Source organism: Salvelinus fontinalis, chromosome 19, assembly GCF_029448725.1.
Source record: "Salvelinus fontinalis isolate EN_2023a chromosome 19, ASM2944872v1, whole genome shotgun sequence".
Taxonomy (NCBI): domain Eukaryota; kingdom Metazoa; phylum Chordata; class Actinopteri; order Salmoniformes; family Salmonidae; genus Salvelinus; species Salvelinus fontinalis.
This window is the reverse complement of record NC_074683.1, coordinates 8,104,308-8,129,537: the sequence shown is the minus strand read 5'-3', so window position 1 is coordinate 8,129,537 and position 25,230 is coordinate 8,104,308. Positions and strand designations below refer to the sequence as shown.

Genomic DNA, 25,230 nt, shown 5'->3' with positions numbered 1-25,230 from the left:
ACTCACAGAACACAACTATGTGGAATTTACTAAGATGCTAATACTGTATCTGCTAATACTCTATTCATTATTTGAATATGTTGGTAACCCGAATATGTTGGTAACCCTCGAAGCAGGTGTTTGAAGGATATATTGGCACGGGTGTTGTTCGTCTCAGGCCAGCAAACCATGCCAATATATCCTCCAAACACCGGCACTGAGGGTTACCAACATATTCGGGTTACGAGGGTTACCAACATAAACATTCCATGTTTATGTAACAGTATAACTTTAAACCGTCCCCTCGCCCCGACACAGGCGCGAACCAGGGACCCTCTGCACACATCAACAACAGTCACCCACGAAGCGTCGTTACCCATCGCTCCACAAAAGCCGCGGCCCTTGCAGAGCAAGGGGCAAAACTACTTCTAGGTTTCAGAGCAAGTGACGTAACTGATTGAAACGCTAGTAGCGCGTACCCGCTAACTAGCTAGCCATTTCACATCCGTTACACTTAGCATTATCTAGTCTAATTGTGGCATGATTCCACTATTTTTATCTGTTTCATGTTTCAATCGGGAACTTTTATTTTGAAGGCAACCCGCTGATTTCACTAAAAGTCCGTCATTGAAACTGACGCAAACGGATAAAAAGAATGGAATCATGGCGCAATTGAACTACATAATGCTAAACAAGTTTGGAATGTTGTTATATAAATTCAACAAAAGACAATTATTAGTTAATTTAAAAAATCAGTTGATTGCACTGTGGATGTATTTGAATTCAGAATTGCATTTGGGGCATACTTAAATGTACAGCCTAACCTATGGATTGTGCACCCATTAAATGGAGTATCAGCCTACTCAGTGACACTCACAGAACACAACTATGTAGAGTTTACACAAATATTAGCGTCTTAGCTCTTATTGTGGCACTTTGATTGTGGGAAATCACCTTTCCAGTCTGTCTATTGTGTGCATGTATATTGGACATTAATATTGCGCTGTACAGCCTAACCTATGGATTGTACTCCCATGAAATGGGGTACCAGCCTACTCAGTGACACTCACAGAACACAACTATGTGGAATTTACTAAGATGCTAATACTGTATCTGCTAATACTCTATTCATTATTTGAATATGTTGGTAACCCGAATATGTTGGTAACCCTCGAAGCAGGTGTTTGAAGGATATATTGGCACGGGTGTTGTTCGTCTCAGGCCAGCAAACCATGCCAATATATCCTCCAAACACCGGCACTGAGGGTTACCAACATATTCGGGTTACGAGGGTTACCAACATAAACATTCCATGTTTATGTAACAGTATAACTTTAAACCGTCCCCTCGCCCCGACACAGGCGCGAACCAGGGACCCTCTGCACACATCAACAACAGTCACCCACGAAGCGTCGTTACCCATCGCTCCACAAAAGCCGCGGCCCTTGCAGAGCAAGGGGCAAAACTACTTCTAGGTTTCAGAGCAAGTGACGTAACTGATTGAAACGCTAGTAGCGCGTACCCGCTAACTAGCTAGCCATTTCACATCCGTTACACTTAGCATTATCTAGTCCAATTGTGGCATGATTCCACTATTTTTATCTGTTTCATGTTTCAATCGGGAACTTTTATTTTGAAGGCAACCCGCTGATTTCACTATTGTTGCTCACACTAATGTCGTTCATGACACACACGTGGGAAATAGACAGACGGGCGGCGCATACACTGATCCCATCACACTAAAAACCTGCGAAGATCGACCGTGAGACTGCTGCAACTACGCAATAGGCCATTGATATCGCATTCATTTCTGGTCCATTGGTAAAGTGGACAAAGCGTACATAATACAAGGAAATGGCTGGTATTTTGGCATGGTTTTGGAACGAGAGATTTTGGCTCCCTCACAATGTAACCTGGGCTGACTTAAAAAACACAGATGAGGCAACATTCCCACAAGCCGAGGATTTGTATCTGGCTTGTCCTTTAGCCTTCTGCATCTTTATGATTCGACTGGTTTTCGAAAGGTGGGTGCATTCAGAAGTGATAACCTTATATTGGTATAACTGGAGATGATGTTGGATTCGTTTAATTTACATGTAGCCTAAAGAAAGCCTGCTTTAAAAAACATTGTCTCGGGTAGGCTAATGAAGCATGTATCGCTCACACTGAATTTCTAGACAATGACATGCACATGATGCGATGTATCAAGGAAGGTAACATTGTAACGTTAGCTTCTCTATAGGCCTGTCTGTTACATTGTAACAATGCTTCTTCTATATATTAATAATGTGTTGGAGCGAAAGAGCTGCATTTGGAGATGAATTGTTTTCTCCATAATAAGATGCATGCTGGCCTTGCATCCAAGTTGCAGCTGTCAATAGGAGGCAAGGGCATAATTCGAGTCATGTTCGTATAATTTAGCCTATTATTGACCTTGCAAGGGTCTGTGCTGCCTATGTCTTGATGGTGATCAGTGTTGAGCTTCGTGTTATTGTTGTAAGCCTGCCTATCCCAATTGTACATAGCCGACCAGGCTAAGTGTTGACGCTAGACCGGTACACCACTCAGACACATGGGATGCTCTGTACAATCTAGACCACAAACATCAGTAGGAAACAGACAGACCCCCTCAGCAGTGTCTCAACATTGCCTAATACTACACACTCTTTATATCGGCTCATCATATGATATAGGTGTCTGATTTAGATGTGTGTGCATGCGTCAGTAGGCTACAGTTGAACTATATTTTAGTGTGGGCTACATACATCAAATCAAATCAAATCAAATTTTATTAGTCACATACACATGGTTAGCAGATGTTAATGCGAGTGTAGCGAAATGCTTGTGCTTCTAGTTCCGACAATGCAGTAATAACAACAAGTAATCTAACCTAACAATTCCACGTCACTGATTGGCCGCTGTCACCGCCACCACCGTGACACCTCACTAGCCAGCCCACCACTCGTACTGTAATCATTCACAATGGAACGTTTTCTTAGAAATATGTGTGCTGTATACGTCTTCATGGGACAGTTGAGAGGCTTGTTGTTAAATGTAAATGTCCTTGATTACGGATGATATGACCTATAAAATATGATCGCACTAATAGCCCAAACAAAATAGTGAAGACTGTGGTTCCTGCTGTGAAGTGTTCCTAGATCTAGATGTTTGCTTTTTAATGGTAGATTATACACGCAGCTTGCTTATGCCTACACAAGCCTCACATGTACTATTATCGGTTTGCTAAAACAACATGTAGTAGTACTGGATTAGTGTCCATTGAATCTGCCAACAACTGCTGTTGCTCTTATGTTCCCTCTCACTGAAGACAACACTACCTCTGTCAATAGCAGCTAGAATTCTAAATGAAATTTATACTGAGTCAGTGTTCACAATTCACTTTTAAGGCAGGCTTTAACAGATTAGGTTTTTCACGTTGTGAGGCATAATGTTTACCTCATGAATGGTCTGTTTAGGCAGGTCAGATTTTCTGATTGCTGACAACACACTTCATTTGCAGAGTAAGGACTTTTTATGAATAGACCACAAGACTGCTAATCTCTCTCTCTCTCTCTCTCTCTCTCTCTCTCTCTCACTCTCTATCTCTTGTTGTCTGTCTCTCTCAGCTGTCTGGACATGGACATTTTATCTTGATCTTGGCGTACACTTTCAGCAGTTTAATCTCCCATAACCCTTTGTCCATTAATGTGACTGTTACTCAATCATATAGCTCCATGATGCCATCTTTCATTTATACAGTTGTCAAATTTAGCCAAATTCTTATATTGTGAATTGCTGACGATGCATACTGACATAATAATTCAACAATTCACACATTGTACTTATAGTTGGATAAGATTTTTAAGCATTGAGATTTATTTTTAACAACTTGTTGTCAATATTGTCAATGTGTCTGCCACAATTGTCCCCATTTACCACGATCAAAACACTTTTCTTAGTAACAACAATTAGTTGATGATGATGATACCAATTTGTAAGTCGCTCTGGATAAGAGCGTCTGCTAAATGACTTAAATGTAAAATGTAAAATGATACAGTACCCACTGTGAGAATATTCTGATATTGTTTTGTTATTCTTTGTAGGTTTATTGCCAGACCATGTGCCTTGGGTCTCAAGATACAAGCCAATGGACCACAGAAAGCCCAGCCCAATGCCATTTTGGAGAAGGTGTTCACTGCTATCACCAAGGTAAATCAAATACAAAATAGTTCCTGTGTTGCCATCTTTTGTTTGCATTTTTTAGTGCTGATAACATACTGCATATTAAAATCTGTCTCTTTGCAAAAGGCATTGGATTCAGTTTGAGTCCAGAAAGCAAGACATCATGTTTGAAAGTATTTGTGCCTCATTCTATTGATGCACCATGGTTATTATTAGCTCAGAAAGGGATGAAGGTCCTTTAACAAATGCTCAGATTCACATACTGAGAAAGTTGGCAGACTACCTCCACACAAGGTAGACATCCTCAGTCATTGTGCATCCTCAGACATGGAAACGAAGGTGCGTCTTCTCAGCTTCTTTTCAGGTGATCACATAGTTTCACTTAGTGATGGGGGAAGAAACTGATACAGTTACATATCGGGATATTATTTTTGACTATGTATCATATCGTTTTGAGATAACCTCAATATTATTTTTGCACTAGTTGGCTGTGCTTGCACCAAAACTCCAGTATATTTCCTTCATAGCTTGTTCTCCATTCTTTTTAAATAGGGAGACAATTTGTTTTCAGCACTTTTATTTCCATGACTGATCAAGACTTGTTTATCTCATGACTCTCTCTTTTCCCTCTGCAGCAGACATATGGTGAGCAATATGTTTGGAACACCGAATCGCAATAAAATCATAGTATCGAATTGCAATACATATTGTATCGGCACCTAAGTATTGTGATAATGTCGTATTGTGAGGTTCCCTGGCAATTCCCCAGCCCTAGTTTCAGTACCCCATAGTGCATCATGCTGATGAAATGTTGAGACATTGATTGCCTTTGATTTCAGCGAATATCAAGACTGTTTTAACTTCAGACAATAATGACAGCCTTGTTAACAGTCAGGTGTCTGGATCATGTGTTTCCTAGCATCCAGATGAGAAGAGATTGGAGGGCCTGTCCAAACAGCTGGACTGGGATGTGCGGACCATCCAGCGCTGGTTCCGACAGCGCAGGAACCAGGAGAAGCCCAGCACGTTGGCTCGCTTTTGTGAGAGCATGTAAGAGGTCTCGAAAGCTTCAGAATGCCACGTATTATCACTAATATAAACACATACAGTCTGTGAAAAAGTATTTGCCCTTTTCTAATTTTCTCTACTTCTGCATATTTTTGATACCGAATGTTATCAGATCTTCAACCAAAAAGGATTGCAGTGTTTGGTTTTCGCCAGGCATAATAGGACTCATGTTGTCCAAATACAGGAAGCGTTTGGTTGCAGTCATTGCAGCTAAAGGTGGCACAATCAGTTATTGAGTTTAAGGGGGCAATTCGTTTTTCACACAGGGAAATTCGTTTTTTTGGGTTGAAGATCTGATAACATTCAGTACAAACATATGCTAAAATAGAGAAAATCAGAAAGGGGGCAAATACTTTTTTTATGGCACTGTATGTGCACATTTGTTCAGGGGAAATAGATTTAAGGGGGTGGATACCTAGACTTTCCAGTCTTTCCTGTCTGGAGGGATATCTACTAGTTGAACAAGCCTGTCAGAGTGGGCTCATGCCTGACACCAGTGTAGCCAGGCTGGCAGTGGGAGAAGCAGCGAGGCACAGAGTGGGTCTCTGATGCCCTGGGGCTGCTCACTCAGGAGCTCACTGTTAAAGGGACTCACTGCTTAGACGATTGGCACAGTCATTATTTGATCTTCAAAGAGAAATATCAAATTCAGTTTGTCAGTGTGAAAGTACCATGGTTCAGCAACTGCCAACTGGATTCAGTTACTTTGGTGGAAGAACAAAAAGAAAGACGTCTCACAAAAGCATAGCCTCTATGTAACCAGAGCAAATCAGTTTTGTCAATATTTTCTGCTAAAATTAAATCAAGGAAGTCCCTAAATGTTAAATATATGCAGTGTTGTGTCTGTAGGCAGAGTGGAGTGGACAGACTCTGAATGGAATGGATGCCTGATTGGTTTCTCTGTTGTCTCAATAGCTTGCAATTCCCTAAACTGAACCAGCCACATTCATCTCAGCAGTAATCCTACTGTAATTAGTGCCTTGTATACAGCTGTTTTGGTTTGATAGGACACTATGGCCTCAGACATTTCAGGATGGCCAAAGGTGAGGCCACTGTTCCCTTTTTCATTATGCTAACAAAGAGAGATACATTTAGACTGGAGACATCAGAGTCCAACGACACGGCGCACAGTTATTTATTTTGCAGCTAGTTATATCGGGCCTGTCTGGTCCCCAGTCCCCAGTGGGGCAAGTGCTTTGTTTTAGACCACAGTGCTGGTTGTCTGACCCGATCTGCCTCCATCCCTCCATGGTCCTCAGTGGTTCAATTCTGTCAAGAGGAAAATAACCAAAGGTAGTAGATTATAATCCGCTGAGGTTTCAAAGACAAAGCTCGTATTTGTGTTTCGTGAGATGGAATGTCAGGAACGTCCTAATACAGACATTTTGAGGGACATAAATATTTGCATTAATTTGTGACAATATTTATGGTAAAGCAGCGAGGAACAATGTGACAACTCACTCTGCAGCTTTCTGCTCTATGTTGACCACCGAACACAATGGAACTGAGCCGTGATTGATAACGTCTAAGCGTATCGTCATGTTATAAAACGACAGGCCCATGTACCATCTGGTATGCGGTCACCAGCAAAACGATATTTAGAGAAAGTAGTTGTGAGTCATAGTAATTGTACATAAATGGCACCAGGCCCGGTCCTGTCCGTGGTGCCGCCCTCCTATCCCCGTTTTTATTTTTTTTAAGTATCTGTCTCATAACATTTTCTTGAGAATCATCTCCAGTTTTGTAGGCTTCAGAAAAACCACATAGGCTATGACTCTTTCTACTATAGGCTACATGATTTATGTTAGATAACTTGAGCATTGTTGGAGGGCTGCATCGCGCCAACAGCACCCTGGAGAGGCACACTGGGCATGGACAAGATACATATTTTGCACCCCTGACTTTGGCAAAGTAAGCACTGCTTATCATGGGGCGGCATCAGCGGTCACCTAAATATCCCATATGATATACTGTATATACGTTTTAATTGTTTTTGGGTGGAATTGTGTTAGGTGCGTCTTGGTCAGTTTAGCTTTCTAATGTTAGGGCCTTCCCTGAATAGCGCAGCACTAGAAGCACACTCTTTTACAGTGTTTGACTAACCAGTTGCCAAGCAACCATCTTCTTGACCTATCATTAGGTTTTTACAATTAATCAAGCAGCACAGAGAGCAAAATAACCTGTGGCTTGATTATTTGAATTCCATGAATGACTGCCTTTCTTCTCATTCAAATGTAAAAAGATTTTCTGTTTGCAACCAGAGCACAGGTAGTCTCTATGTACTGTGATCACTGACATTTGACACCTCAGATTCTTTGTCTGATAAAAAGGACTTAACATGGATTTACTGTAGTGTATTAATCATTGCATAGGCTACCGTGGTGTGTTTTCTGTCTTTGGCTGTCAAAAAGACTTACTTCTTGTAAGGCCAGCTAAAACGACCCACCCTAAAACCACCTGGATGTAAGCAAAACTCCCAGTGTCACACAGCATGATCAGCATTTGTCAAATTCCCCCTCTGAGGCCAGTCAGTGAAAGAGTATGTGAGCGGAGCGGGCCCAATTTGACTGGAGCGTGGAGCGAGATTCCCGAAGGCTGTCGCGTCGGCCTTCTTGCCCGCTCCAGTAGCGCTCACTTCACGAGCTCAGGGTGTGCCCGGCCCAGCATGCATCTGTGGTCTACTTGTGTGCTGCTATAGCCACTTGCTTTAGCTACTGTCATGGAGTTCGCTAAATATTTTCATAAAAAAACTGATAAAACACACAAGTGCAAAATCACGGTGACTTAAAAAGATGAGGAGCAAGAGAGGGAGTGTGGTGATGTAGTGTCCACAACTAAAGAATCATTGTGGAATCTGAAAAAACAAATATCCCAAAAGCATGATGAGTACTTACTACGTGCACATGCTAAAAGAAAGGAATGAGATGGGTAGCTAATTAAGTGTGTCATGGTAGAAAAGTATTTCTAAACTAAAAATCAGATCTCTTAAAAGGTTCCTTCATTTATGTTATTATCTATACAATAGGCCATAATTGATTTTGGCCCAATAGGCCTGGCATATTCCAACTTTCAAGGAGCTTTCTGTTTTGATTGGGTTATTTTTGCCTAAAAACCTTTATGCCTACCTAAAGAAAAAAATATATACATTACAACTCTGCATCCAAAAGAGGTGTTTAGGATATTCTCTGCTGCTGGCCTGCTCTCCAGGCACTATCACATGAGCCTGAAGCCACAGACTCTGACCAAATTTTTGTTTCTAAAACTGTATTCAAAGGCACCGTAGACTCGTTTAATTTGTATTTTATTCGAAGTAAGTCACAGCCTATATGCGCAATTTATAGACTATAATGATTTAATACAACAAAATGTTGTTTAAATGCTGAGCACTTAATGTCCCTAAATCTCTACCAGCCTAGTGTGTCACACTCGCAAATGCTTCACAATGTATTACTTTGTAGGCTATAGCCTTGAGATAATATAGCCTAAAAATAAAATAAAAATCCTTATTAGGAACGAAAGTGTTTAATATGACATGTAGCCTATTTGAAATGATAAGCGCTTCTTACATTCACCTTTTCATATTTATTAAAATACTTTTCATTAAAATCATATGGTTTGGTTCCAATACTTCAAAACCAAATGGTAGGTCCAGGTAGTCACAAAAATCGATGGTTGTTGGTTAAATACTGATTTTTAATGAATAGAGGGAATTTGGAGCTGCAGTTATTTTTTCCCCCTGTGAGCTCTGGTCGTATTTCCGACCAGTCAACTCCGCTCACATACTCTGGTCAGTGACTATTCGGTTCATACAACATCCCTGTCACATCATGCTAGTCAGAGTTGGAACTTCCTGTCTCTGATACAGGATGAGTATTCCTGTGTGCTGCTGTGACTGTGTGAAACCAGAGTACACCTGCAGCTGACAGGCTGTTTCACCCGTGAGAGGCCATATTAATGGCAAGACTCAGTCTTGAATTATTGATGCAATTTGTCATCGTTACAAACCAGAAAAAAATAATCAGTCTTTGTCAAGTGTTTCTTTAAATAATTCATTTTTGTGAGAAAAATAAAAAGAATCTCATTACGAAACCCATCTTGTAATCTGACAAGGACGTGTGTTAGTTATTGGCTAGCTCTCAGCCCATTCTCAGTGCAGTAATTAGGTGATTGTTTTGCGCTGTGTGCAGCAACAGTGTGGCTTTGATCTCTGAAGTGTCAACTGGAAATGTCTCAGTCTCTGCTCTGCCTGAGAGCTATAGAAACCCATGTTCACAGGAGACCCTTTCCTATTCAATCAATTTGCAGCAGTCGTGGATACGTGCTGGCTTATGTAAGAGCAGAGGTTGGGACTGAGAGTGCCTGCCTCCCTCTGCCATGCAGCAGTGCAGTGCGGTGGCGTCCGGGCTCCAGTGGAAGTGACTCACCCTGGAATGCAGACGCTGGGATGTGAGAGCCCTGGCGCTCCGGCCACTTCTCTGACAGGCTAGCAGGTCTCAGGACAGGCTAGCGTACTGTAACATAGTTCTAGAATATAACCTAGTCTCTGCCACTGGTTGAATTCACCCGCGGTATTCTTCTGTTAGGTTGAAAACTGAATAGCTGATCATGAGGACGCGCGTGTCCACAGTCCACAGGCCTTTCCTTTCCAAAAGCTATTTTCATTTCATTCTGTGTCTTTTGAAAATGATTTAGAATATGATACGTCTACTGTGTGCACCACTAATTGGTCTAAGAAGTAAAAGCTCTGCATACGAAAACCATCAGTGACTCAGTGCTTACAATGAAAGGAACTGTAGTCAGATGAATAGGGGAAAATAAGAGACTGTTTGTTAAGACGTGCAAGTGCGATTTGAGTGCTGTGTGCTGTCACGGTATTGAACAAAGAGCCTGGACAGACGGTGGCTTTCTTGGCTGTCCTTGGATTGACCTCCCTCACAGGAGCTCAAACATGGCCTCTCTTTGACATTCCACAGAGGATGCATCCAAACCCATAATTGTGTTACTGACTGACGTTCTGTTCTTTGTTTTCTTCACAGGTGGAGATTTACATTTTACCTCTATATATTTACCTACGGAGTGCGTTTCCTTAAAAAGGTTAGTGGGCTACTTCCCAAAATCATTTCATTGATGAATACCAACATCTTTATTCAGCACTTTCCGTATTGAGGACACGTTCTTCAAAGAGGAGCTATAACAGAACCTTGCACTCAAGGATGTGTGGAGGAGGTTAGATTTGATGCATCGTGCTGTGGAAGAAGTACCAACTGAAAAAGAATGCACCTCTCAAATACTCCAACCAGTGATCACTGGTAAATAATTGATAGATTTGCTCTGCACAGTTTTTATTATGCAGATATTAGTGTCTGTGAGCACATTATCAGTTGAGAAACTGGTCCCTGTCAACTACCACCTTCAGTCTAATGCTGTTGTTACTCTATGTTGATATATAGAGGAAATAATTGGAAATCACATCATTACTCTGAGGGTATCACTTGTCTTTTAATGTGTGTGTCTGACTCTGTGCTATTGTGTAATGTACTGAGGCCAGAAGACTTTTGAGTGTCTATAGTAATTGAATGCTGCTGATGCGGCCATTGATTTAGAATAATGATTAAGGGTGAATAAGAGACGTTGCTGCGATGAGAATGTCTCATTGCAACAGCTTGCATGACGAAGCACTTTGTGGAATGAGTTCATTCCCTTCAGCTGGGCCTAGTGAGTCTCCCGGAGGGTATTAATAGCACAGGTCTACAGGGGAGGAGAGGCAAACTCAATTGGCTTCCCTATACGTCGCCGTTTCTGTTTGATATAAGTCTGTGTGCCGCAAAACTCGCCAGAACGGCTGTATTTCTGCCTGCTTGAACGGCAATAGCTCAGATATACAGTACCAGTCCAAAGTTTGGACACATCTACTCATTCAAGGGTTTTCCTTTATCTTTACTACATTGTACTACATTGTATAATAATAGTGAAGACATCAAAACTATTAAATAACACATTTGGTATCATGTAGTAACCAAAAAAGTATTATATATTTTATATTTGAGATTCTTCAAACTAGCCACCCTTTGCCTTGATGACAGCTTTGCACACTCTTAGCATTCTCTCAACCAGCTTCATGAGGTAGCCAGCTGGAATGCTTTTTTTTATTTTTTAATAATTTTTTTTTATCCCCTTTTTCCCCAATTTTCGTGGTATCCAATCGCTAGTAATTACTATCTTGTCTCATCGCTACAACTCCCGTACGGGCTCGGGAGAAACGAAGGTCGAAAGCCATGCGTCCTCCGAGGCACAACCCAACCAAGCCGCACTGCTTCTTTAACACAGCGCGCCTCCAACCCGGAAGCCAGCCGCACCAATGTGTCGGAGGAAACACCGTGCACCTGGCCCCCTTGGTTAGCGCGCACTGCGCCCAGCCCGCCACAGGAGTCGCTGGAGCGCGATGAGACAAGGAAATCCCTACCGGCCAAACCCTCCCTAACCCGGACGACGCTAGCTCAATTGTGCGTCGCCCCACGGACCTCCCGGTCGCGGCCAGCTGCGACAGAGCCTGGGGGCGAACCCAGAGACTCTGGTGGCGCAGTTAGCACGGCGATGCAGTGCCCTAGACCACTGCGCCACCCGGGAGGCCGCTGGAATGCTTTTTAAACAGTCTTGAAGGAGTTCTCACATATGCTGAGCACTTGTTGGCTGCTTTTCCTTCACTCTGCGGTCCAACTCATCCCAAACCATCTCAATTAGGTTGAGGTTGTGTGATTGTGGAGGCCAGGTCATTTGAAGCAACACTCCATCACTCTCCTTATTGGTCAAATAGCCCTTACACAGCCTGGAGGTGTGTTTTGGGTCATTTGTCCTGTTGAAAAACTAATGATAGTCCCACTAAGCACAAACCAGATGGGATGGCGTTTCGCTGCAGATTGCTGCGGTAGCCATGCTGGTTAAGTGTGCCTTAAATTCTAAATAAATCACAAGTGTCACTAGCAAAGCACACCATCACATCTCCTCCTCCATGCTTAACGGTGGGAACCACACATGCGGTGATCATCCGTTCACCTACTCTGCGTCTCACAAAGACACGGCGGTTGGAGCCAAAAATCTCAAATTTGGACTCATCAGACCAAAGGACAGATTTCCACGGTCTAATGTCCATTGCTCATGTTTCTTGGCCCAAGCAAGTCTATTCTTCTTATTGGTGTCCTTTAGTAGTGGTTTCTTTGCAGCAATTTGACCATGAAGGCCTGATTCATGCAGTCTCCTCTGAACGGTTGATGTTGAGATGTCTGTTACTTGAACTCTGTGAACCATTTATTTGGGGTGCAATCTGAGGTGCAGTTAAATGCAGATTTCTGAAGCTGGTAACTCTAATGAACTTATCCTCTTCAGCAGAGGTAACTCTGGGTCTTCTTTTCCTGTTGCGGTCCTTATGAGAGCCAGTTTCATCATAGCATTAGATGGTTTTTGCGACTGCACTTGAAGAAACTTTCAAAGTTCTTGAAATTTTCCGGATTTACCCGACCCTCATGTTTTAAAGTAATGATGGACTGTCGTTTCTCTTTGCTTATTTGAGCTGTTCTTGCCATAATATGGACTTGGTATTTTACCAAATAGGGCTATCTTCTGTATACCAACCCTACCTTGTCACAACAGAACTGATTGACTCAAATGCCTTTTTTAACAAGGCACACCTGTTAATTGAAATGCATTCCAGGTGACTACCTCATGAAGCTGGTTGAGAGAATGCCAAGAGAGTGCAATGCTGTCATCAAGGCAAAGGGTGGCTACTTTGAAGAATCTCAAATATAAAATATATTTTTTAATTTGTTTACATTTTTTGGGGTTACTACATCATTCCATATGTGTTTTTTAATAGTTTTGATGTCTTCACTATTATTCTACAATGTAGAAAATAGTCAAAATAAAGAAAACCCTTGAATGAGTAGCTGTGTCCAAACTTTTAACTGGTACTGTGCATGGAAACATGAAATGACCCCAGGAATCGACAGAACATCGCTAAATGATGCACACAAATGATATAACATTCAACATGGGTGAACCTTTCCTTTAAGTCTCTGTCTTACCAAGGTGAACCTTTAACTGTGTCCTAGCCCTTATCATCTCTCCTAAACTCGAAGTTGATATAGTATGAGTGATGATTGAGTGACAACTCTGTAATGTAGCTCAGTTGGCTTACTGGTCCTATTCTGTATTTTTCCTCCAGACAACTCTTGCTATGTTCCTCCCTAATGTAAGAGTGTGAGTTTGCATGTCAACTAAAGCGGAGTTAGCATTTTTAAGAGATAATGATGATAAGCAGCTCATTAGCAGCAGCCTTTGTAGTCTAGGTCCCTTTTGTGGCAAGACCTAAGACAGTCTTAACCACATCCCCCAGGTCTCTAGAGCATTCATCATGTGGCCTGGGACCAGAATGAACATTCGTAGTCGTCCCCAGGCTAACGCGTCTGTGATTTACTTTGCACTACTAGCATACAGCAAACGCTTGCTTTGATTCAATTAAGTTTCCCTTGATGAAAATGCAATCTGACATGGCTACGGTCCCAAGGTTATTGATGTGCTGGATCTTAATCAAACATTTAGTGTTGAGCCAGAGGCAGCATAGCATTCAGGTGTCGGGATCAATAGCACTTTATGAATGTAAATCCACTTTTAATTTGGGAACAGCATAACAGTACATTAATATTCTGTTCGTGTATTGTCTCTGTAGACCACATGGCTATGGAATACAAGAGAGTGCTGGTATAACTACCCTTATCAGGTAAATCTCCCATGCTTTCTCTGTTTTAATTTGTGCTAAGCGACTTCTTTACACCTATAACAGTTATTGTATTCGAAAGGTCTGTTATACCTAGGTTTAATATAACTTTCTTGATCTATGTGTGTATTTTCACAGCCTCTGACGGTGGACATCCACTATTACTATATACTGGAGCTGTCTTTCTACCTGTCCCTACTCTTCTCCCAGTTCACAGATATCAGGAGGAAGGTAGGATACCAATTAAGTCAATACATTAATAGGAATAATATATTTGACTGTTTGTTTATCACATTGCTTCCTCCATAGACGTGTGCATATGATTTAACAGCAATTTCCTTTTAGCCAAGGTAATTATGTTTATAATAATCCAATATAAAACTAATAATAGTCATCTTTAACAATAAAGACAATATTAAGTCAAGGAAAAGGCTTCACAGCTGGTTTTAGAACATTCAGAAACCAAATGTGTTCTGTTTTTTTTTCTCCTTCATAATCCTTTGTATTGTGCAGCTCCAGCTTTGATTTACACAGTAGTAATCTCGGAGGGAAGCACTAATTAATGTTTGTCTGCACTTGCATTCAGGCCTCCTCCGATTTGTCTGTTCCATGACTTAGATTAAATTAAACTATGTCCCTGGAAGTGGTGCATTTGCCTTGATGTGGTCTAGTCTCTCTGTTCTGTGAAATCAAAGGGCTCTGAGAGGAGGAGATGGATTAGCGTTTGCTCATAACTTTTATGAGTAGAATTTTCTGCCAGCCATTCTAAACTGTTTTCCCCTCATTTGTTTTGGAGTGAGTCCTATTTCAGTATTCAGTTCCTAGAATCTGCCGATTTGATAAATTTAATAAAATATTTATTTATATATATTTTTTCACATTTCTCCATTATTTTTTGACTTCAGCGTAATGTTTGTTGTAGCCACTGATCAAAACGTCATTAAAAATGTAAAAGATTGAATTAAATATTTCATATTGAATACGAATGGTTACATGTTGCTGTTGATATCAGCGTGTGTTTTAGCCCTGGTTTATCTGAGGTAATTTTGTTAGTAGCTCATGGTGGTTATATCACCTTCGTAGCCTAGCTTCCCTCTCCATTTCCTCCTGAACGATGGTTAAACACTAATTGAGGATCAAATAAACAGCTGGGATGACATCAGGCCCAGTTTTCTCACTCACTCACGCTTAATCGCCAGACTAAAGATCAATAATCCATGGAACACGCATGCACAGCCACTATGAAAAAGAGTGCTGCAGAATTGCTGATATACAGACAGACATATATCTGTTCACATATATAAGACACTCACGTACACCTTCCTAGTATCCCCCTTTGCCCTCAGAACAGACTAATTAATTGGGGCTTGGGCTCTACAAGGTGTCGAAAGTGTTCCACAGTTGTGTCAAGTTGGCTAGATGTCCTTTGGGTGGTGGACCATTCTTGATACACACAGGAAACTGATGAGCGTGGGAAAACCCAGCAACGTGCAGTTCTTGACACGAACCGGTGCGCCTGGCACCTACACCCATACCCCGTTCAAAGGCACTTAAATATTTTGTCTTGCCCATTCACCCTCTGAAAGGCACACATACACAATCCATTATTTTACAGGTCAGGGCTTCTCCATGTTTGAGCTGTCAATATTGCCTCTGCTTATGTTTTCTTTTCAATGAGCTATGCTATGCTATCTTCTTTAACACTTTTGAGAGGTGTCAAGAACAAAGGTTACAATATGGGGGGGGGGGGGTAATTGGAAATACAGCATGTGTATAAGCTTTACGATTTGAATCATCAATCAACCTTTTCAGTATTTTTTCAAATCAGCATCAACAGCCATTCGTTTACATTAACACGTGTCATTGTTTATGGAGTTGCCACCTTGGCCCATGGTCTTTTCCATTGTTCTTGTGGTTCACAGAATGTCACTTTGCATGCCTCCCACCCCAGACATGTGCCTGCCTCTTCCTCCTCTCTCTGCCCCACCCCGTCAACTCCACAGCACACCTAACACTCACTCAATTACTCACTCACAGCTGTCCCATGATGCCATAGTATTTATGCCCTCACCTCTCATCTCCGTGTTGACTGTTGGCATGTTGTCTGTTTTTGTTTCTCCTTTCAGTTTTTTCATGCACAAAACCACGCATTGAGGAGGTCCTCTGCACCCCCTGCCAATTCCAGTATGTTCCCTGCACTCTATTTTTGCCATGCTTCCATTCTGCATTTCACACCACTGCTCTTCCTCCTCCTCATCCTCCTGCGCTGGGCCAGTTGCTCTGCTGTCCTGCTGTACTGATTCCCTTCAACCTCGTGGTGGACAGGAAGGCTCTCCCATGTCATCCACATCCTCCCACAACCTCACTCATCAGGACATTGTAACCAGGCTAGCTTTATATAGATTAGACTGATCTAAACAGGCTGATCTAGACTGACTAAAGGCAACTTTAGTTGTAGTACATATAGACTCCCCTCTATTTTAGTGCTTTTTTTCTAGATGTGATTCTCACACTCAATAAAGTGTCAGTCTGAAGTACAGTGCTGTGAAAAAGTATTTGCCCCCTTTCTGATTTTCTCTACTTTTGCATATTTTTCATACTGAACATTATCAGATCTTCAACCAAAACCTAATATTAGATAAAGGGAACCTGAGTGCACAAATAACACAACAGTTACATACTTATTTCATTTATTTCATGAACAAAGTTATGCAATACCCAATGCCCCTGTGTGAAAAAGTAATTGCCTGGTTTTCACCAGGCATAATGGGACCCATGTTGCCTAACAAGTTATACTTTTGACTCATCTGTCCATTGAACATTCCTCCAAGAGTCGTAATGATCATCCAGGTGCTTTTTGGCAAAGTTTTTGTCAAATTTTTGGACGAGATGGTTCCCATTATGCCTGGTGAAAATCAAACACTGCATTCCACAGTAAGAAACTTACACCAACGGTCAAGCATTGTGATGGTTTTGGGATGCTTTGTTGCCTCAGGACCTGGACGACTTGCCTTAATAGAAGGAACCATGAATTCTGCTCTGTCTCAGAGAATTCTACAGGAGAATGTCAGGCCATCCGTCTGTGAGCTGAAGCTGAAGCGCAGCTGGGTCATGCAGCAAGACAATGATCCAAAACACACAAGCAAGTCTACATGAAAATGTTTAAAAAGTCAATGTCCAGACCTAATCCCAGTTGAGATGCTGTGGCAGGACTTAAAACGAGCAGTTCATGCTTGACAAGCCACAAACGTCGCTGAGTTAAAGCAGTTCTGCATTGAAGAGTGGGCCAAAATTCCTCTACAGCGATGTGAGAGACTGATCAACAACTACAGGAAGTGTTTGGTTGGAGTCATTGCAGCTAAAGATGGCACAACCAGTTATTGAGTGTTAGGGGGCAATTACTTTTTCACACAGGGGCATTGGGTGTTGCATAACTTTGTTAATTAAATAAATATAAGTATAAATTGTCTTATTTATAAACTCAGGTTCCCTTTATCTAATATTAGGTTTTGTTTGAAGATCTGATAACATTCAGTATCAAAAATATGCACAAATTGAAGAAATCTGAAGGGGAGCAAATACTTTTTCGCGGCACTGTAGATGAGAAATGAAGGTGAGTCCGGCATTCAGAGAAACAACAGAATTGTTGACACAAATCAAAAGCAGGTGGGAGGGAAGTTGAATTGCACAGCATGTGTTCTGATTAGTGTGCAGCCAGAAAGTGTACAAGGGGCTGAGGAGTCCACTTACCCCTGTGAGCACAAAGAATACAGCTGCAGTCATATTCTCTGCATGACGCAGAGGATTTCATAAAACCCATATGCTCTACAAGTCCCCTTGCTATGAGTCACATGGTGGAGAGCTGTGAATGCTTTCTCCCTCTGCCATTGTGTGACATGACTATGACGCCTGTGTGTCCCCCCAGGACTTCCTGATCATGTTTCTGCACCACCTGGCGACAATCACCCTCATCACCTTCTCCTACGTCAACAACATGGCTAGAGTGGGCACGCTGGTCATGTGTCTCCACGACGCCGCCGATGTCCTGATGGAGGTGAGTAGAGACACGGGACTCGTTCATCGAGGCACAACGCTGTGGAACGTTCAGATGGAAATATGTTTTGTAGAACAAACATGTCATTTCTATTCAATACTTTTCTATGTGCAGCGTTCCACAACGTTTGCCTAATGAACGTGGCCCTGAAGTGAGTTCTTCACACCCCAAGGACTTGTGGGAGGCTCCTGTGGTCTTTTGTGGTTGATATAGAATCGCACAGTAACTATCAGGGGAAATCGGCCATCTATCGGGGGAAATCGGCCATCTGTAGATTTTAACTATGCACTGCTAAAAAGATGATTTCAGTGTATAAAAAAAGATACGGTGGTTTCAACAGCAATTTTTATTTTTTGTATTGTGCGTTATGCCATTTGTAATCATTTTTCATGTGAACATGCATCTGTGACTTCTGTTGCAGGTTGCCAAAATGGCCAACTATGCCAAGTGCCAGAGACTTTGCAACCTCTTGTTTGTTATGTTTGCCATGGTCTTCATCAGCTCCAGGTTGGGTGTCTATCCTGTCTGGTAAGGATGCTTTGTCTCTACATTGGATGGTTGCATCCCACATTGCACCCTATTCCCTATTAGCCACTGGTCAAAAGTAGTGCACTATGTAGGGAATAGGGTGTCGTTTGGGACGCCACTTGTCTTCATTATGAAAATCTACAGCTCAATTGAAATGATGGGCTCGAGTGTCTTGTCAGTTAACACATCACTTTATCTGAGAATGTTTGTTTATATGCATCTTATCTGTCTCCGTGTGCAGGAGGCATGAATGTACTGTAGATCTCAGAATACTGACACTCCAAATGGGCTTTGCAATTTTTCCATGAAGATTTTTCTTTTATACAGGTCTTGGTGAGTTTTGTTGCTTTGTAGTAGTTAGTATGGATACTACAACGACAATATGGACATACAGTGCCTTCGGAAAGTATTCAGACCTCTTGACTTTTTCCACATTTTGTTACGTTACAGCCTTATTCTGAAACTGAATAGTTTTATTTCCTCATCAATCTACACACAATACCTCAATGACAAAGCAAAAACAGTGTTTTAGAACATTTTTCTAATTCTTTTTTTTTTTTTTTTTAACATTACATTTACATAAGTATTCAGACCCTTTACTCAGTACTTTGTTGAAGTACCTTTGGCAGCGATTACAGCATCAAGTCTTGGGTATGACGCTACAAACTTGGCACACCTGTATTTGGGGAGTTTCTCCCATTCTCTGCAGATCCTCTCATGCTCTTGTCAGGTTGGCTGGTGAGTGTTGTTGCACAGCTATTTTCAGGTCTCTCCAGAGATGTTTGATCCAGTTCAAGTCCGCGCTCTGGCTGGTCCACTCAAGGACATTCAGAGACTTGTCCCGAAGCCACTCCTGCGTTGTCTTGGCTGTGTGCCTAGGGCCGTTGTCCTGTTGGAAGGTGAACCTTTGCCCCAGTCTGGGGTCCTAAGCGCTCTGGAGTAGGTTTTCATCAAGGATCTCTCTGCACTTTTCTCCGTTCATTTATTTTTATTTTATTTTTTTATTTTACCGTTATTTTACCAGGTAAGTTGACTGAGAACACGTTCTCATTTGCAGCAACGACCTGGGGAATAGTTACAGGGGAGAGGAGGGGGATGAATGAGCCAATTGTAAACTGGGGATTATTAGGTGACCATGATGGTTTGAGGGCCAGATTGGGAATTTAGCCAGGACACCGGGGTTAACACCCCTACTCTTACGATAAGTGCCATGGGATCTTTAATGACCTCAGAGAGTCAGGACACCCGTTTAACGTCCCATCCGAAAGACGGCACCCTACACAGGGCAGTGTCCCCAATCACTGCCCTGGGGCATTGGGATATTTTTTAGACCAGAGGAAAGAGTGCCTCCTACTGGCCCTCCAACACCACTTCCAGCAGCATCTGGTCTCCCATCCAGGGACTGACCAGGACCAACCCTGCTTAGCTTCAGAAGCAAGCCAGCAGTGGTATGCAGGGTGGTATCATCTTTCCCTCGATGCTGACTAGTCTCCCAGTCCCTGCCGCTGAAAAACATCCCCACAGCATGATGCTGCCACCACCATGCTTCACCATAGGGATTGTGCCAGGCTTCCTCCAGATGTGACGCTTAGCATTCAGGCCAAAGAGTCTGAGACTCTTTAGGTGCCCTTTGGCAAACTCCAAGTGGGCTGTCATGTGCCTTTTACTGAGGGGTGGCTTCCGTCTGGCCACTCTACCATAAAGGCCTGATTGGTGGAGTGCTCAAGAGATGGTTGTCCTTCTGGAAGGTTATCCCATCTCCACAGAGGAACTCTGGAGCTCAATCGGAGTGACTATCAGGTTCTTGGTCACCTCCCTGACCAAGGCCCTTCTCCCCCGATTGCTCAGTTTGGCCGAGCGGCCAGCTCTAGGAAGTGGTGGATCCAAACGTATTCCATTTAAGAATAATGGATGCCACTTTGTTCTTGGATACCTTCTTCAATGCTGCAGAAATGTTTTGGTACCCTTCCCCAGATCCGTGCCTCGACACAATCCTGTCTCTGAGCTCTATAGACAATTCCTTTGACCTCATGGCTTGGTTTTTGCTCTGACATGCACTGTCAACTGTGGGACCTTATCTAGACAGGTATGTGCCTTTCCAAATCCTGTCCAATCAATTGAATTTACCACAGGTGGACTCCAATCAAGTTGTAGAAACATCTCAATGATGATCAATGGAAACAGGATGCACCTGAGATCAATTTTCGAGTCTCATAGCAAAGGGTCTGAATACTTACATAAATAAGGTATTTCTGTTTTTTATTTTTAATACATTTGCAAAAAAAATCTAAACTTGTTTTCGCTTTGTCAGTATGGGGTATTGTGTGTAGATTGCTGAGATTTTTATTTTAGAATAAGACTGTAATGTAACAAAATGTGAAAAAAGTCTACTTTCCAAAGGCACTGTATCTTCTCCAGTAAAGAGAGAGCGGATTTAAAATGAGCGACGGACCATTATTTTTAGATTAATTATTTGAGATACATTTTAGACTGGAATCTAAAATTACACATTTTAAATTACATATTGAAAAACATCATTTTACTTCCTCTTGATGTTATTATGGTCTGTGTCTTTTGGTATCAATACCAGCTGGTTTTGCATTTTCATATTGGACTTCCAATTAAATGGATGAATTTGTATTGTACTGGGATGTTTTTGATGTCATCAGTGACGGGGCATCCTACCTTGAGAGAGAGAGAAACAGTAGAAAATCAGTCATAGTCCTTGAATATGTGCTCACCATCTTACTGTGTGATGTCCTTGTCACACTCTCAAGTAAGAAGGCAAAAGGGACATAATTTACTATCCTGCTCTGAGACGACACCCCAAACATTATCACCCTAAAATATATTTCCTTTGAGACCACACTCGAGGATAGAGCTGTTGATAACCAGGTCCAAATGACAAATGACTCTCTATTCTGGAGATATTAAACCATAAACCTCTACAGTGCAGTACTCTCTCTGTAGAAAGGTTTCTTTTGAATTGTGCAAGTAAATCCTTTAGAAATGTCTTATTCAGTGATTTCCTCTTTTTTTCCTCTTGTCATGTGGGTTATACAGTATATCACAGTGCAGGCAGAGTGCACCACAACAGCCAGAAAGCTGTTGCCATGGCTTCAGTATCAGCAGGATTCATTCCATGTACAATTTTTTGGTCCAGCAATATCTCTACCTTCACTGAAATAGCTCAATCATATCAAGCAATACTTTGTGTGCTACCTCACTAATTTGGTGTACAGTGCATTCAGGAAGTATTAAAGACCCCTTGACTTTTTCCACATTTTGCTACGTTACAGCCTTATTCTAAAAATGTATTAAATAAATAAATCCTCATCAATCTACTCACAATACCCCATAACGACAAATGGAAAACAGGCTATGAGACTCAAAATTGAGCTCAGGTGCATCCTGTTTCCATTGATCATTCTTGAGATGTTTCTACAACTTGGTTGGAGTCCACCTGTGGTAAATTCAATTGATTGGACATGATTTGGAAAGGCACACACCTGTCTATATAAGGTCCCACAACTGACAGTACATGTCAGAGCAAAAACCAAGCCATCGGTCATTATGAGATGGATTTGTGTGTAGATTGAGGAGAATTTTATTTTAATATTATTTTCATCCATTTTAGAAGTCGCGGGGTCTGAATACTTTCCAAATGCACTGCATGTGTTCCATCGGACACGTGAATGAAGGGTTTCACATGTTTAAAGTAGGTCTAGTAGTGTGTACAGTATATTACAGATTGACTTCATAAAGTAAATGCACATTCTCTGCTAGAACCCTTTCCACACAGTGTAGCAGTGAGAAGGGTACAGTTCTGTCTGTATCTGCCGGGTGATGATTATCCTTGGCTGTTAAGAGTGTGTGTCTGGGATGTGGAGGATGGAGAGTGGCTAGGGGCTGAAGGCTCTGGACGTTAGCGTCTTATGTTGTCCCTGAGGGTCTCTCTCAGCCACCTGCCTATTCCTCCACCCTACCTTTTTTAGAGTACCAAGGACATTATAATTCTCTTCTGTTCACCTAGCATTCTAAGGGCTGTCTCTTTACACAAATTATTTGATGACAGCTGCCTCAGATTTGGTTTTCTGACGTGTACTTCAGTTGACAGGTTTTTGTTGATGTCAAAGAGAGAGACTCATATTAAAATCCAAGTCTATTACCCAATTCCCAATAGAGATGTTGTCTCTTCAGGAATAAATTAATCAACTCATTACTACATCCTGTAGCTATGAGCTACACTGAATACTGAATGTGTCTTTTGTGTGGTTCACTTATTAAATAAATTGCCAAACCCCCCTCCCCCCTCTCTCTCTGGTAGGATTTTAAACACTACCTTGTTTGAGAGCTGGGAGATCGTGGGGCCGTACCCCTCCTGGTGGGTGTTCAACCTGCTGCTGATCCTGCTGCAGTTCCTGCACTCCTTCTGGTCCTACCTCATAGTGAAGATAGCCTGCAGAGCCATCTCCAGAGGAAAGGTGAGCGACAAGTCAGAGGTCCCTCCTCTCTGACCTTCTCTTCCAATGGCTTTTGAGAAAGAGGCGAGAAGAGAGGACGTGAGGAGACAAGGACATGCAATTAAGTTTCTCCTCCAGGTCACATTGCTAGGGTCCCAAATGTCACTCTAGTCCCTATGTAGTGCACTACTTTTGACCAGGGCCCATAGGGAGTAGGTTGGAATTTGAGAAGCAGACATTGTCATACAGTAATGCTTTGCGAGAGGACCATCTTTACGTAGTTAAATTCATTCTCATTATGTATGGAATTAGAATTTAGTACTATCATGTTACTTTTTGTAATTGTGGATGCGAAGCATTGGCAATATCTTCACCCTCAAGCTGTAATGTACTGTACCACAGGAGCTAATCACTAAACTGTTTTGTTGTCAATAGCCTTTATTGATTTTACTTTTCTATCCCTTATCCTAACCTTTCCACCAAGGTGGGGAAATGGAATCCTTTACATGTAAGTAGTAGAATAGAAAGTGAATAAATGTATTTGTGTATTATTGTCACATGCTATCTCACTAACAAATCACAATTACAGATTGTTCTGACACGCAAGCCATCCTTTTTGTTTTTGACGTTTTCATCTTATTTGTAAAATGGGGGAACCAATAGTAATGGCCAACCGCTTGTACTTCCTCTGTCATGACATCAGATTGTATATGAGCTGTTCTGACAGCCCCTGCAATTCTCCACAGGTGTCGAAAGACGACCGCAGTGACATTGAATCCAGCTCTGACGAGGACAACGGTCCTCCGCCTGCTCCTGTTCAGAAGCACTACAACAGCACCACCAACGGGACCAATAAAGCCCACGGGACCAACGGGTACCTGTCAGCAGGGGCCCCGTGTCCAGACGAACACTGACCGCCTCTATGAGACATTTATAAGCACTGGAGCAAAGCTGCAGACACCATTCATAGATACTACATGAACAACATTGCCTGTCTGGTACTGGAAGTGCTTAATAGAAATCTGTGAATGCAGTTCCGTTTTCTGTTTGATTATTTCCATGTTTCCCGTCTCATTTTATTCTCTTTCTCTATATTTGCATCAAACTGCACTCAATGAAATATCAAAGCACTCCTGTTGGTACAGCCCACTCTCTGTTTAGCCAATGAATGAAAGCATTCCACTGTTATGGTGAAAGCATGCTGTTTTAAAAGTAGTCTTGACTGGCAAACTGGGGGGTGGTTAATTATGTTAGAGTCTTTGTTATATATATTTTTTTATGGATATGTTGACAAAAATTTGAAAACATATCTCAACTACTTTGTCAGTGTTAAGATGAGTTAATTTTGGACCAATCCATAATGCTTATCAGTCCACTATTCCATCAACAGGTAGACACATTACAGTATGAGTCTTTTCACTGGCAAAATGCTGAACACTTGGATTTGCTTTCAATGCTGCAATACCAACACATGCCAAAACTGTGACCAAATTTGTTTTGCTCACAAAGGAATAGTAATGTGGTCCCACAACAATGCATTATGGGAAATACAAACAAACATTCTCCTTCCATAAGCTGTAAATGAGATGTCAGTAAAACAATTATGTATGTGTGTGTAAAAATAGGGCCATGCTATATTTTAAATTAAAGCATTTTGTTATAAGTACTCTGCAATATTTCTGGTAAGTATTTTTATTAAATGTTCATGGCCCTCTTGGAAGACCGATATAAGGTATTAAGCGTTGACTCAATTATAACCCATGACGATATTAAAGATTGCAAGTCAGAAAGTATGTTTTGTCGATCTGATTTAATTTCAAAGAGCAGGTAGTGGTCATACTTATTCTTGTGACAAGCAACTAAGTAATGTTGGTAGATTACAGAATTGGAATTTAGTGGGATGTCTTAAATTGACTATGGATGTAAAAAAAAAAAAAAAAAATTGACCTCTTGAAACTTTGATAAGCACTCAAGGTTAGTGGATAATGAATTGCATCTCATAAATTAATCATAACTGAATCCTTGAAATTAATATTCATTCAACAATGCTTCCGGTACAATGCCATTGTTTAAAAAAGAAATGTGTCATTCATCTTGCTAATCCAGTCTCATACATTATCATTGAAATAGAACTAGATAGTGTAGTGTATATTCAACTTTACAGTAGCATTTGTTTTTCAGAGAAA

The 25,230-nt window shown here is 41.6% G+C and overlaps 1 protein-coding gene across 1 annotated transcript; it reads left to right on the top strand.

Annotated features, from left to right (window-relative positions):
• The first annotated feature begins 1,643 nt into the window (after positions 1–1,643).
• On the top strand, positions 1,644–24,837 carry cers6 (ceramide synthase 6). Its single transcript, XM_055870615.1, has 11 exons — positions 1,644–2,003; positions 4,083–4,188; positions 5,081–5,211; positions 10,266–10,323; positions 13,952–14,002; positions 14,138–14,230; positions 17,925–18,053; positions 18,475–18,581; positions 22,909–23,065; positions 23,529–23,552; positions 23,791–24,837. Exons 1-11 carry the CDS (start codon positions 1,834–1,836, stop codon positions 23,956–23,958), a joined length of 1,194 nt encoding a protein of 397 aa, XP_055726590.1. The 5' UTR covers positions 1,644–1,833; the 3' UTR covers positions 23,959–24,837.
• Positions 24,838–25,230: the final 393 nt, after the last annotated feature.

Bases quoted from the DNA above. Each gene is read 5' to 3' on its own strand.
- cers6 (XM_055870615.1), top strand. From the start codon at position 1,834: ATGGCTGGTATTTTGGCATGGTTTTGGAACGAGAGATTTTGGCTCCCT. The intron at 14,231-17,924 runs GTAGGATACCAA...GTGTCCCCCCAG, and splicing joins TCACAGATATCAGGAGGAAG to GACTTCCTGATCATGTTTCT. The intron at 18,054-18,474 runs GTGAGTAGAGAC...CTTCTGTTGCAG, and splicing joins CCGCCGATGTCCTGATGGAG to GTTGCCAAAATGGCCAACTA.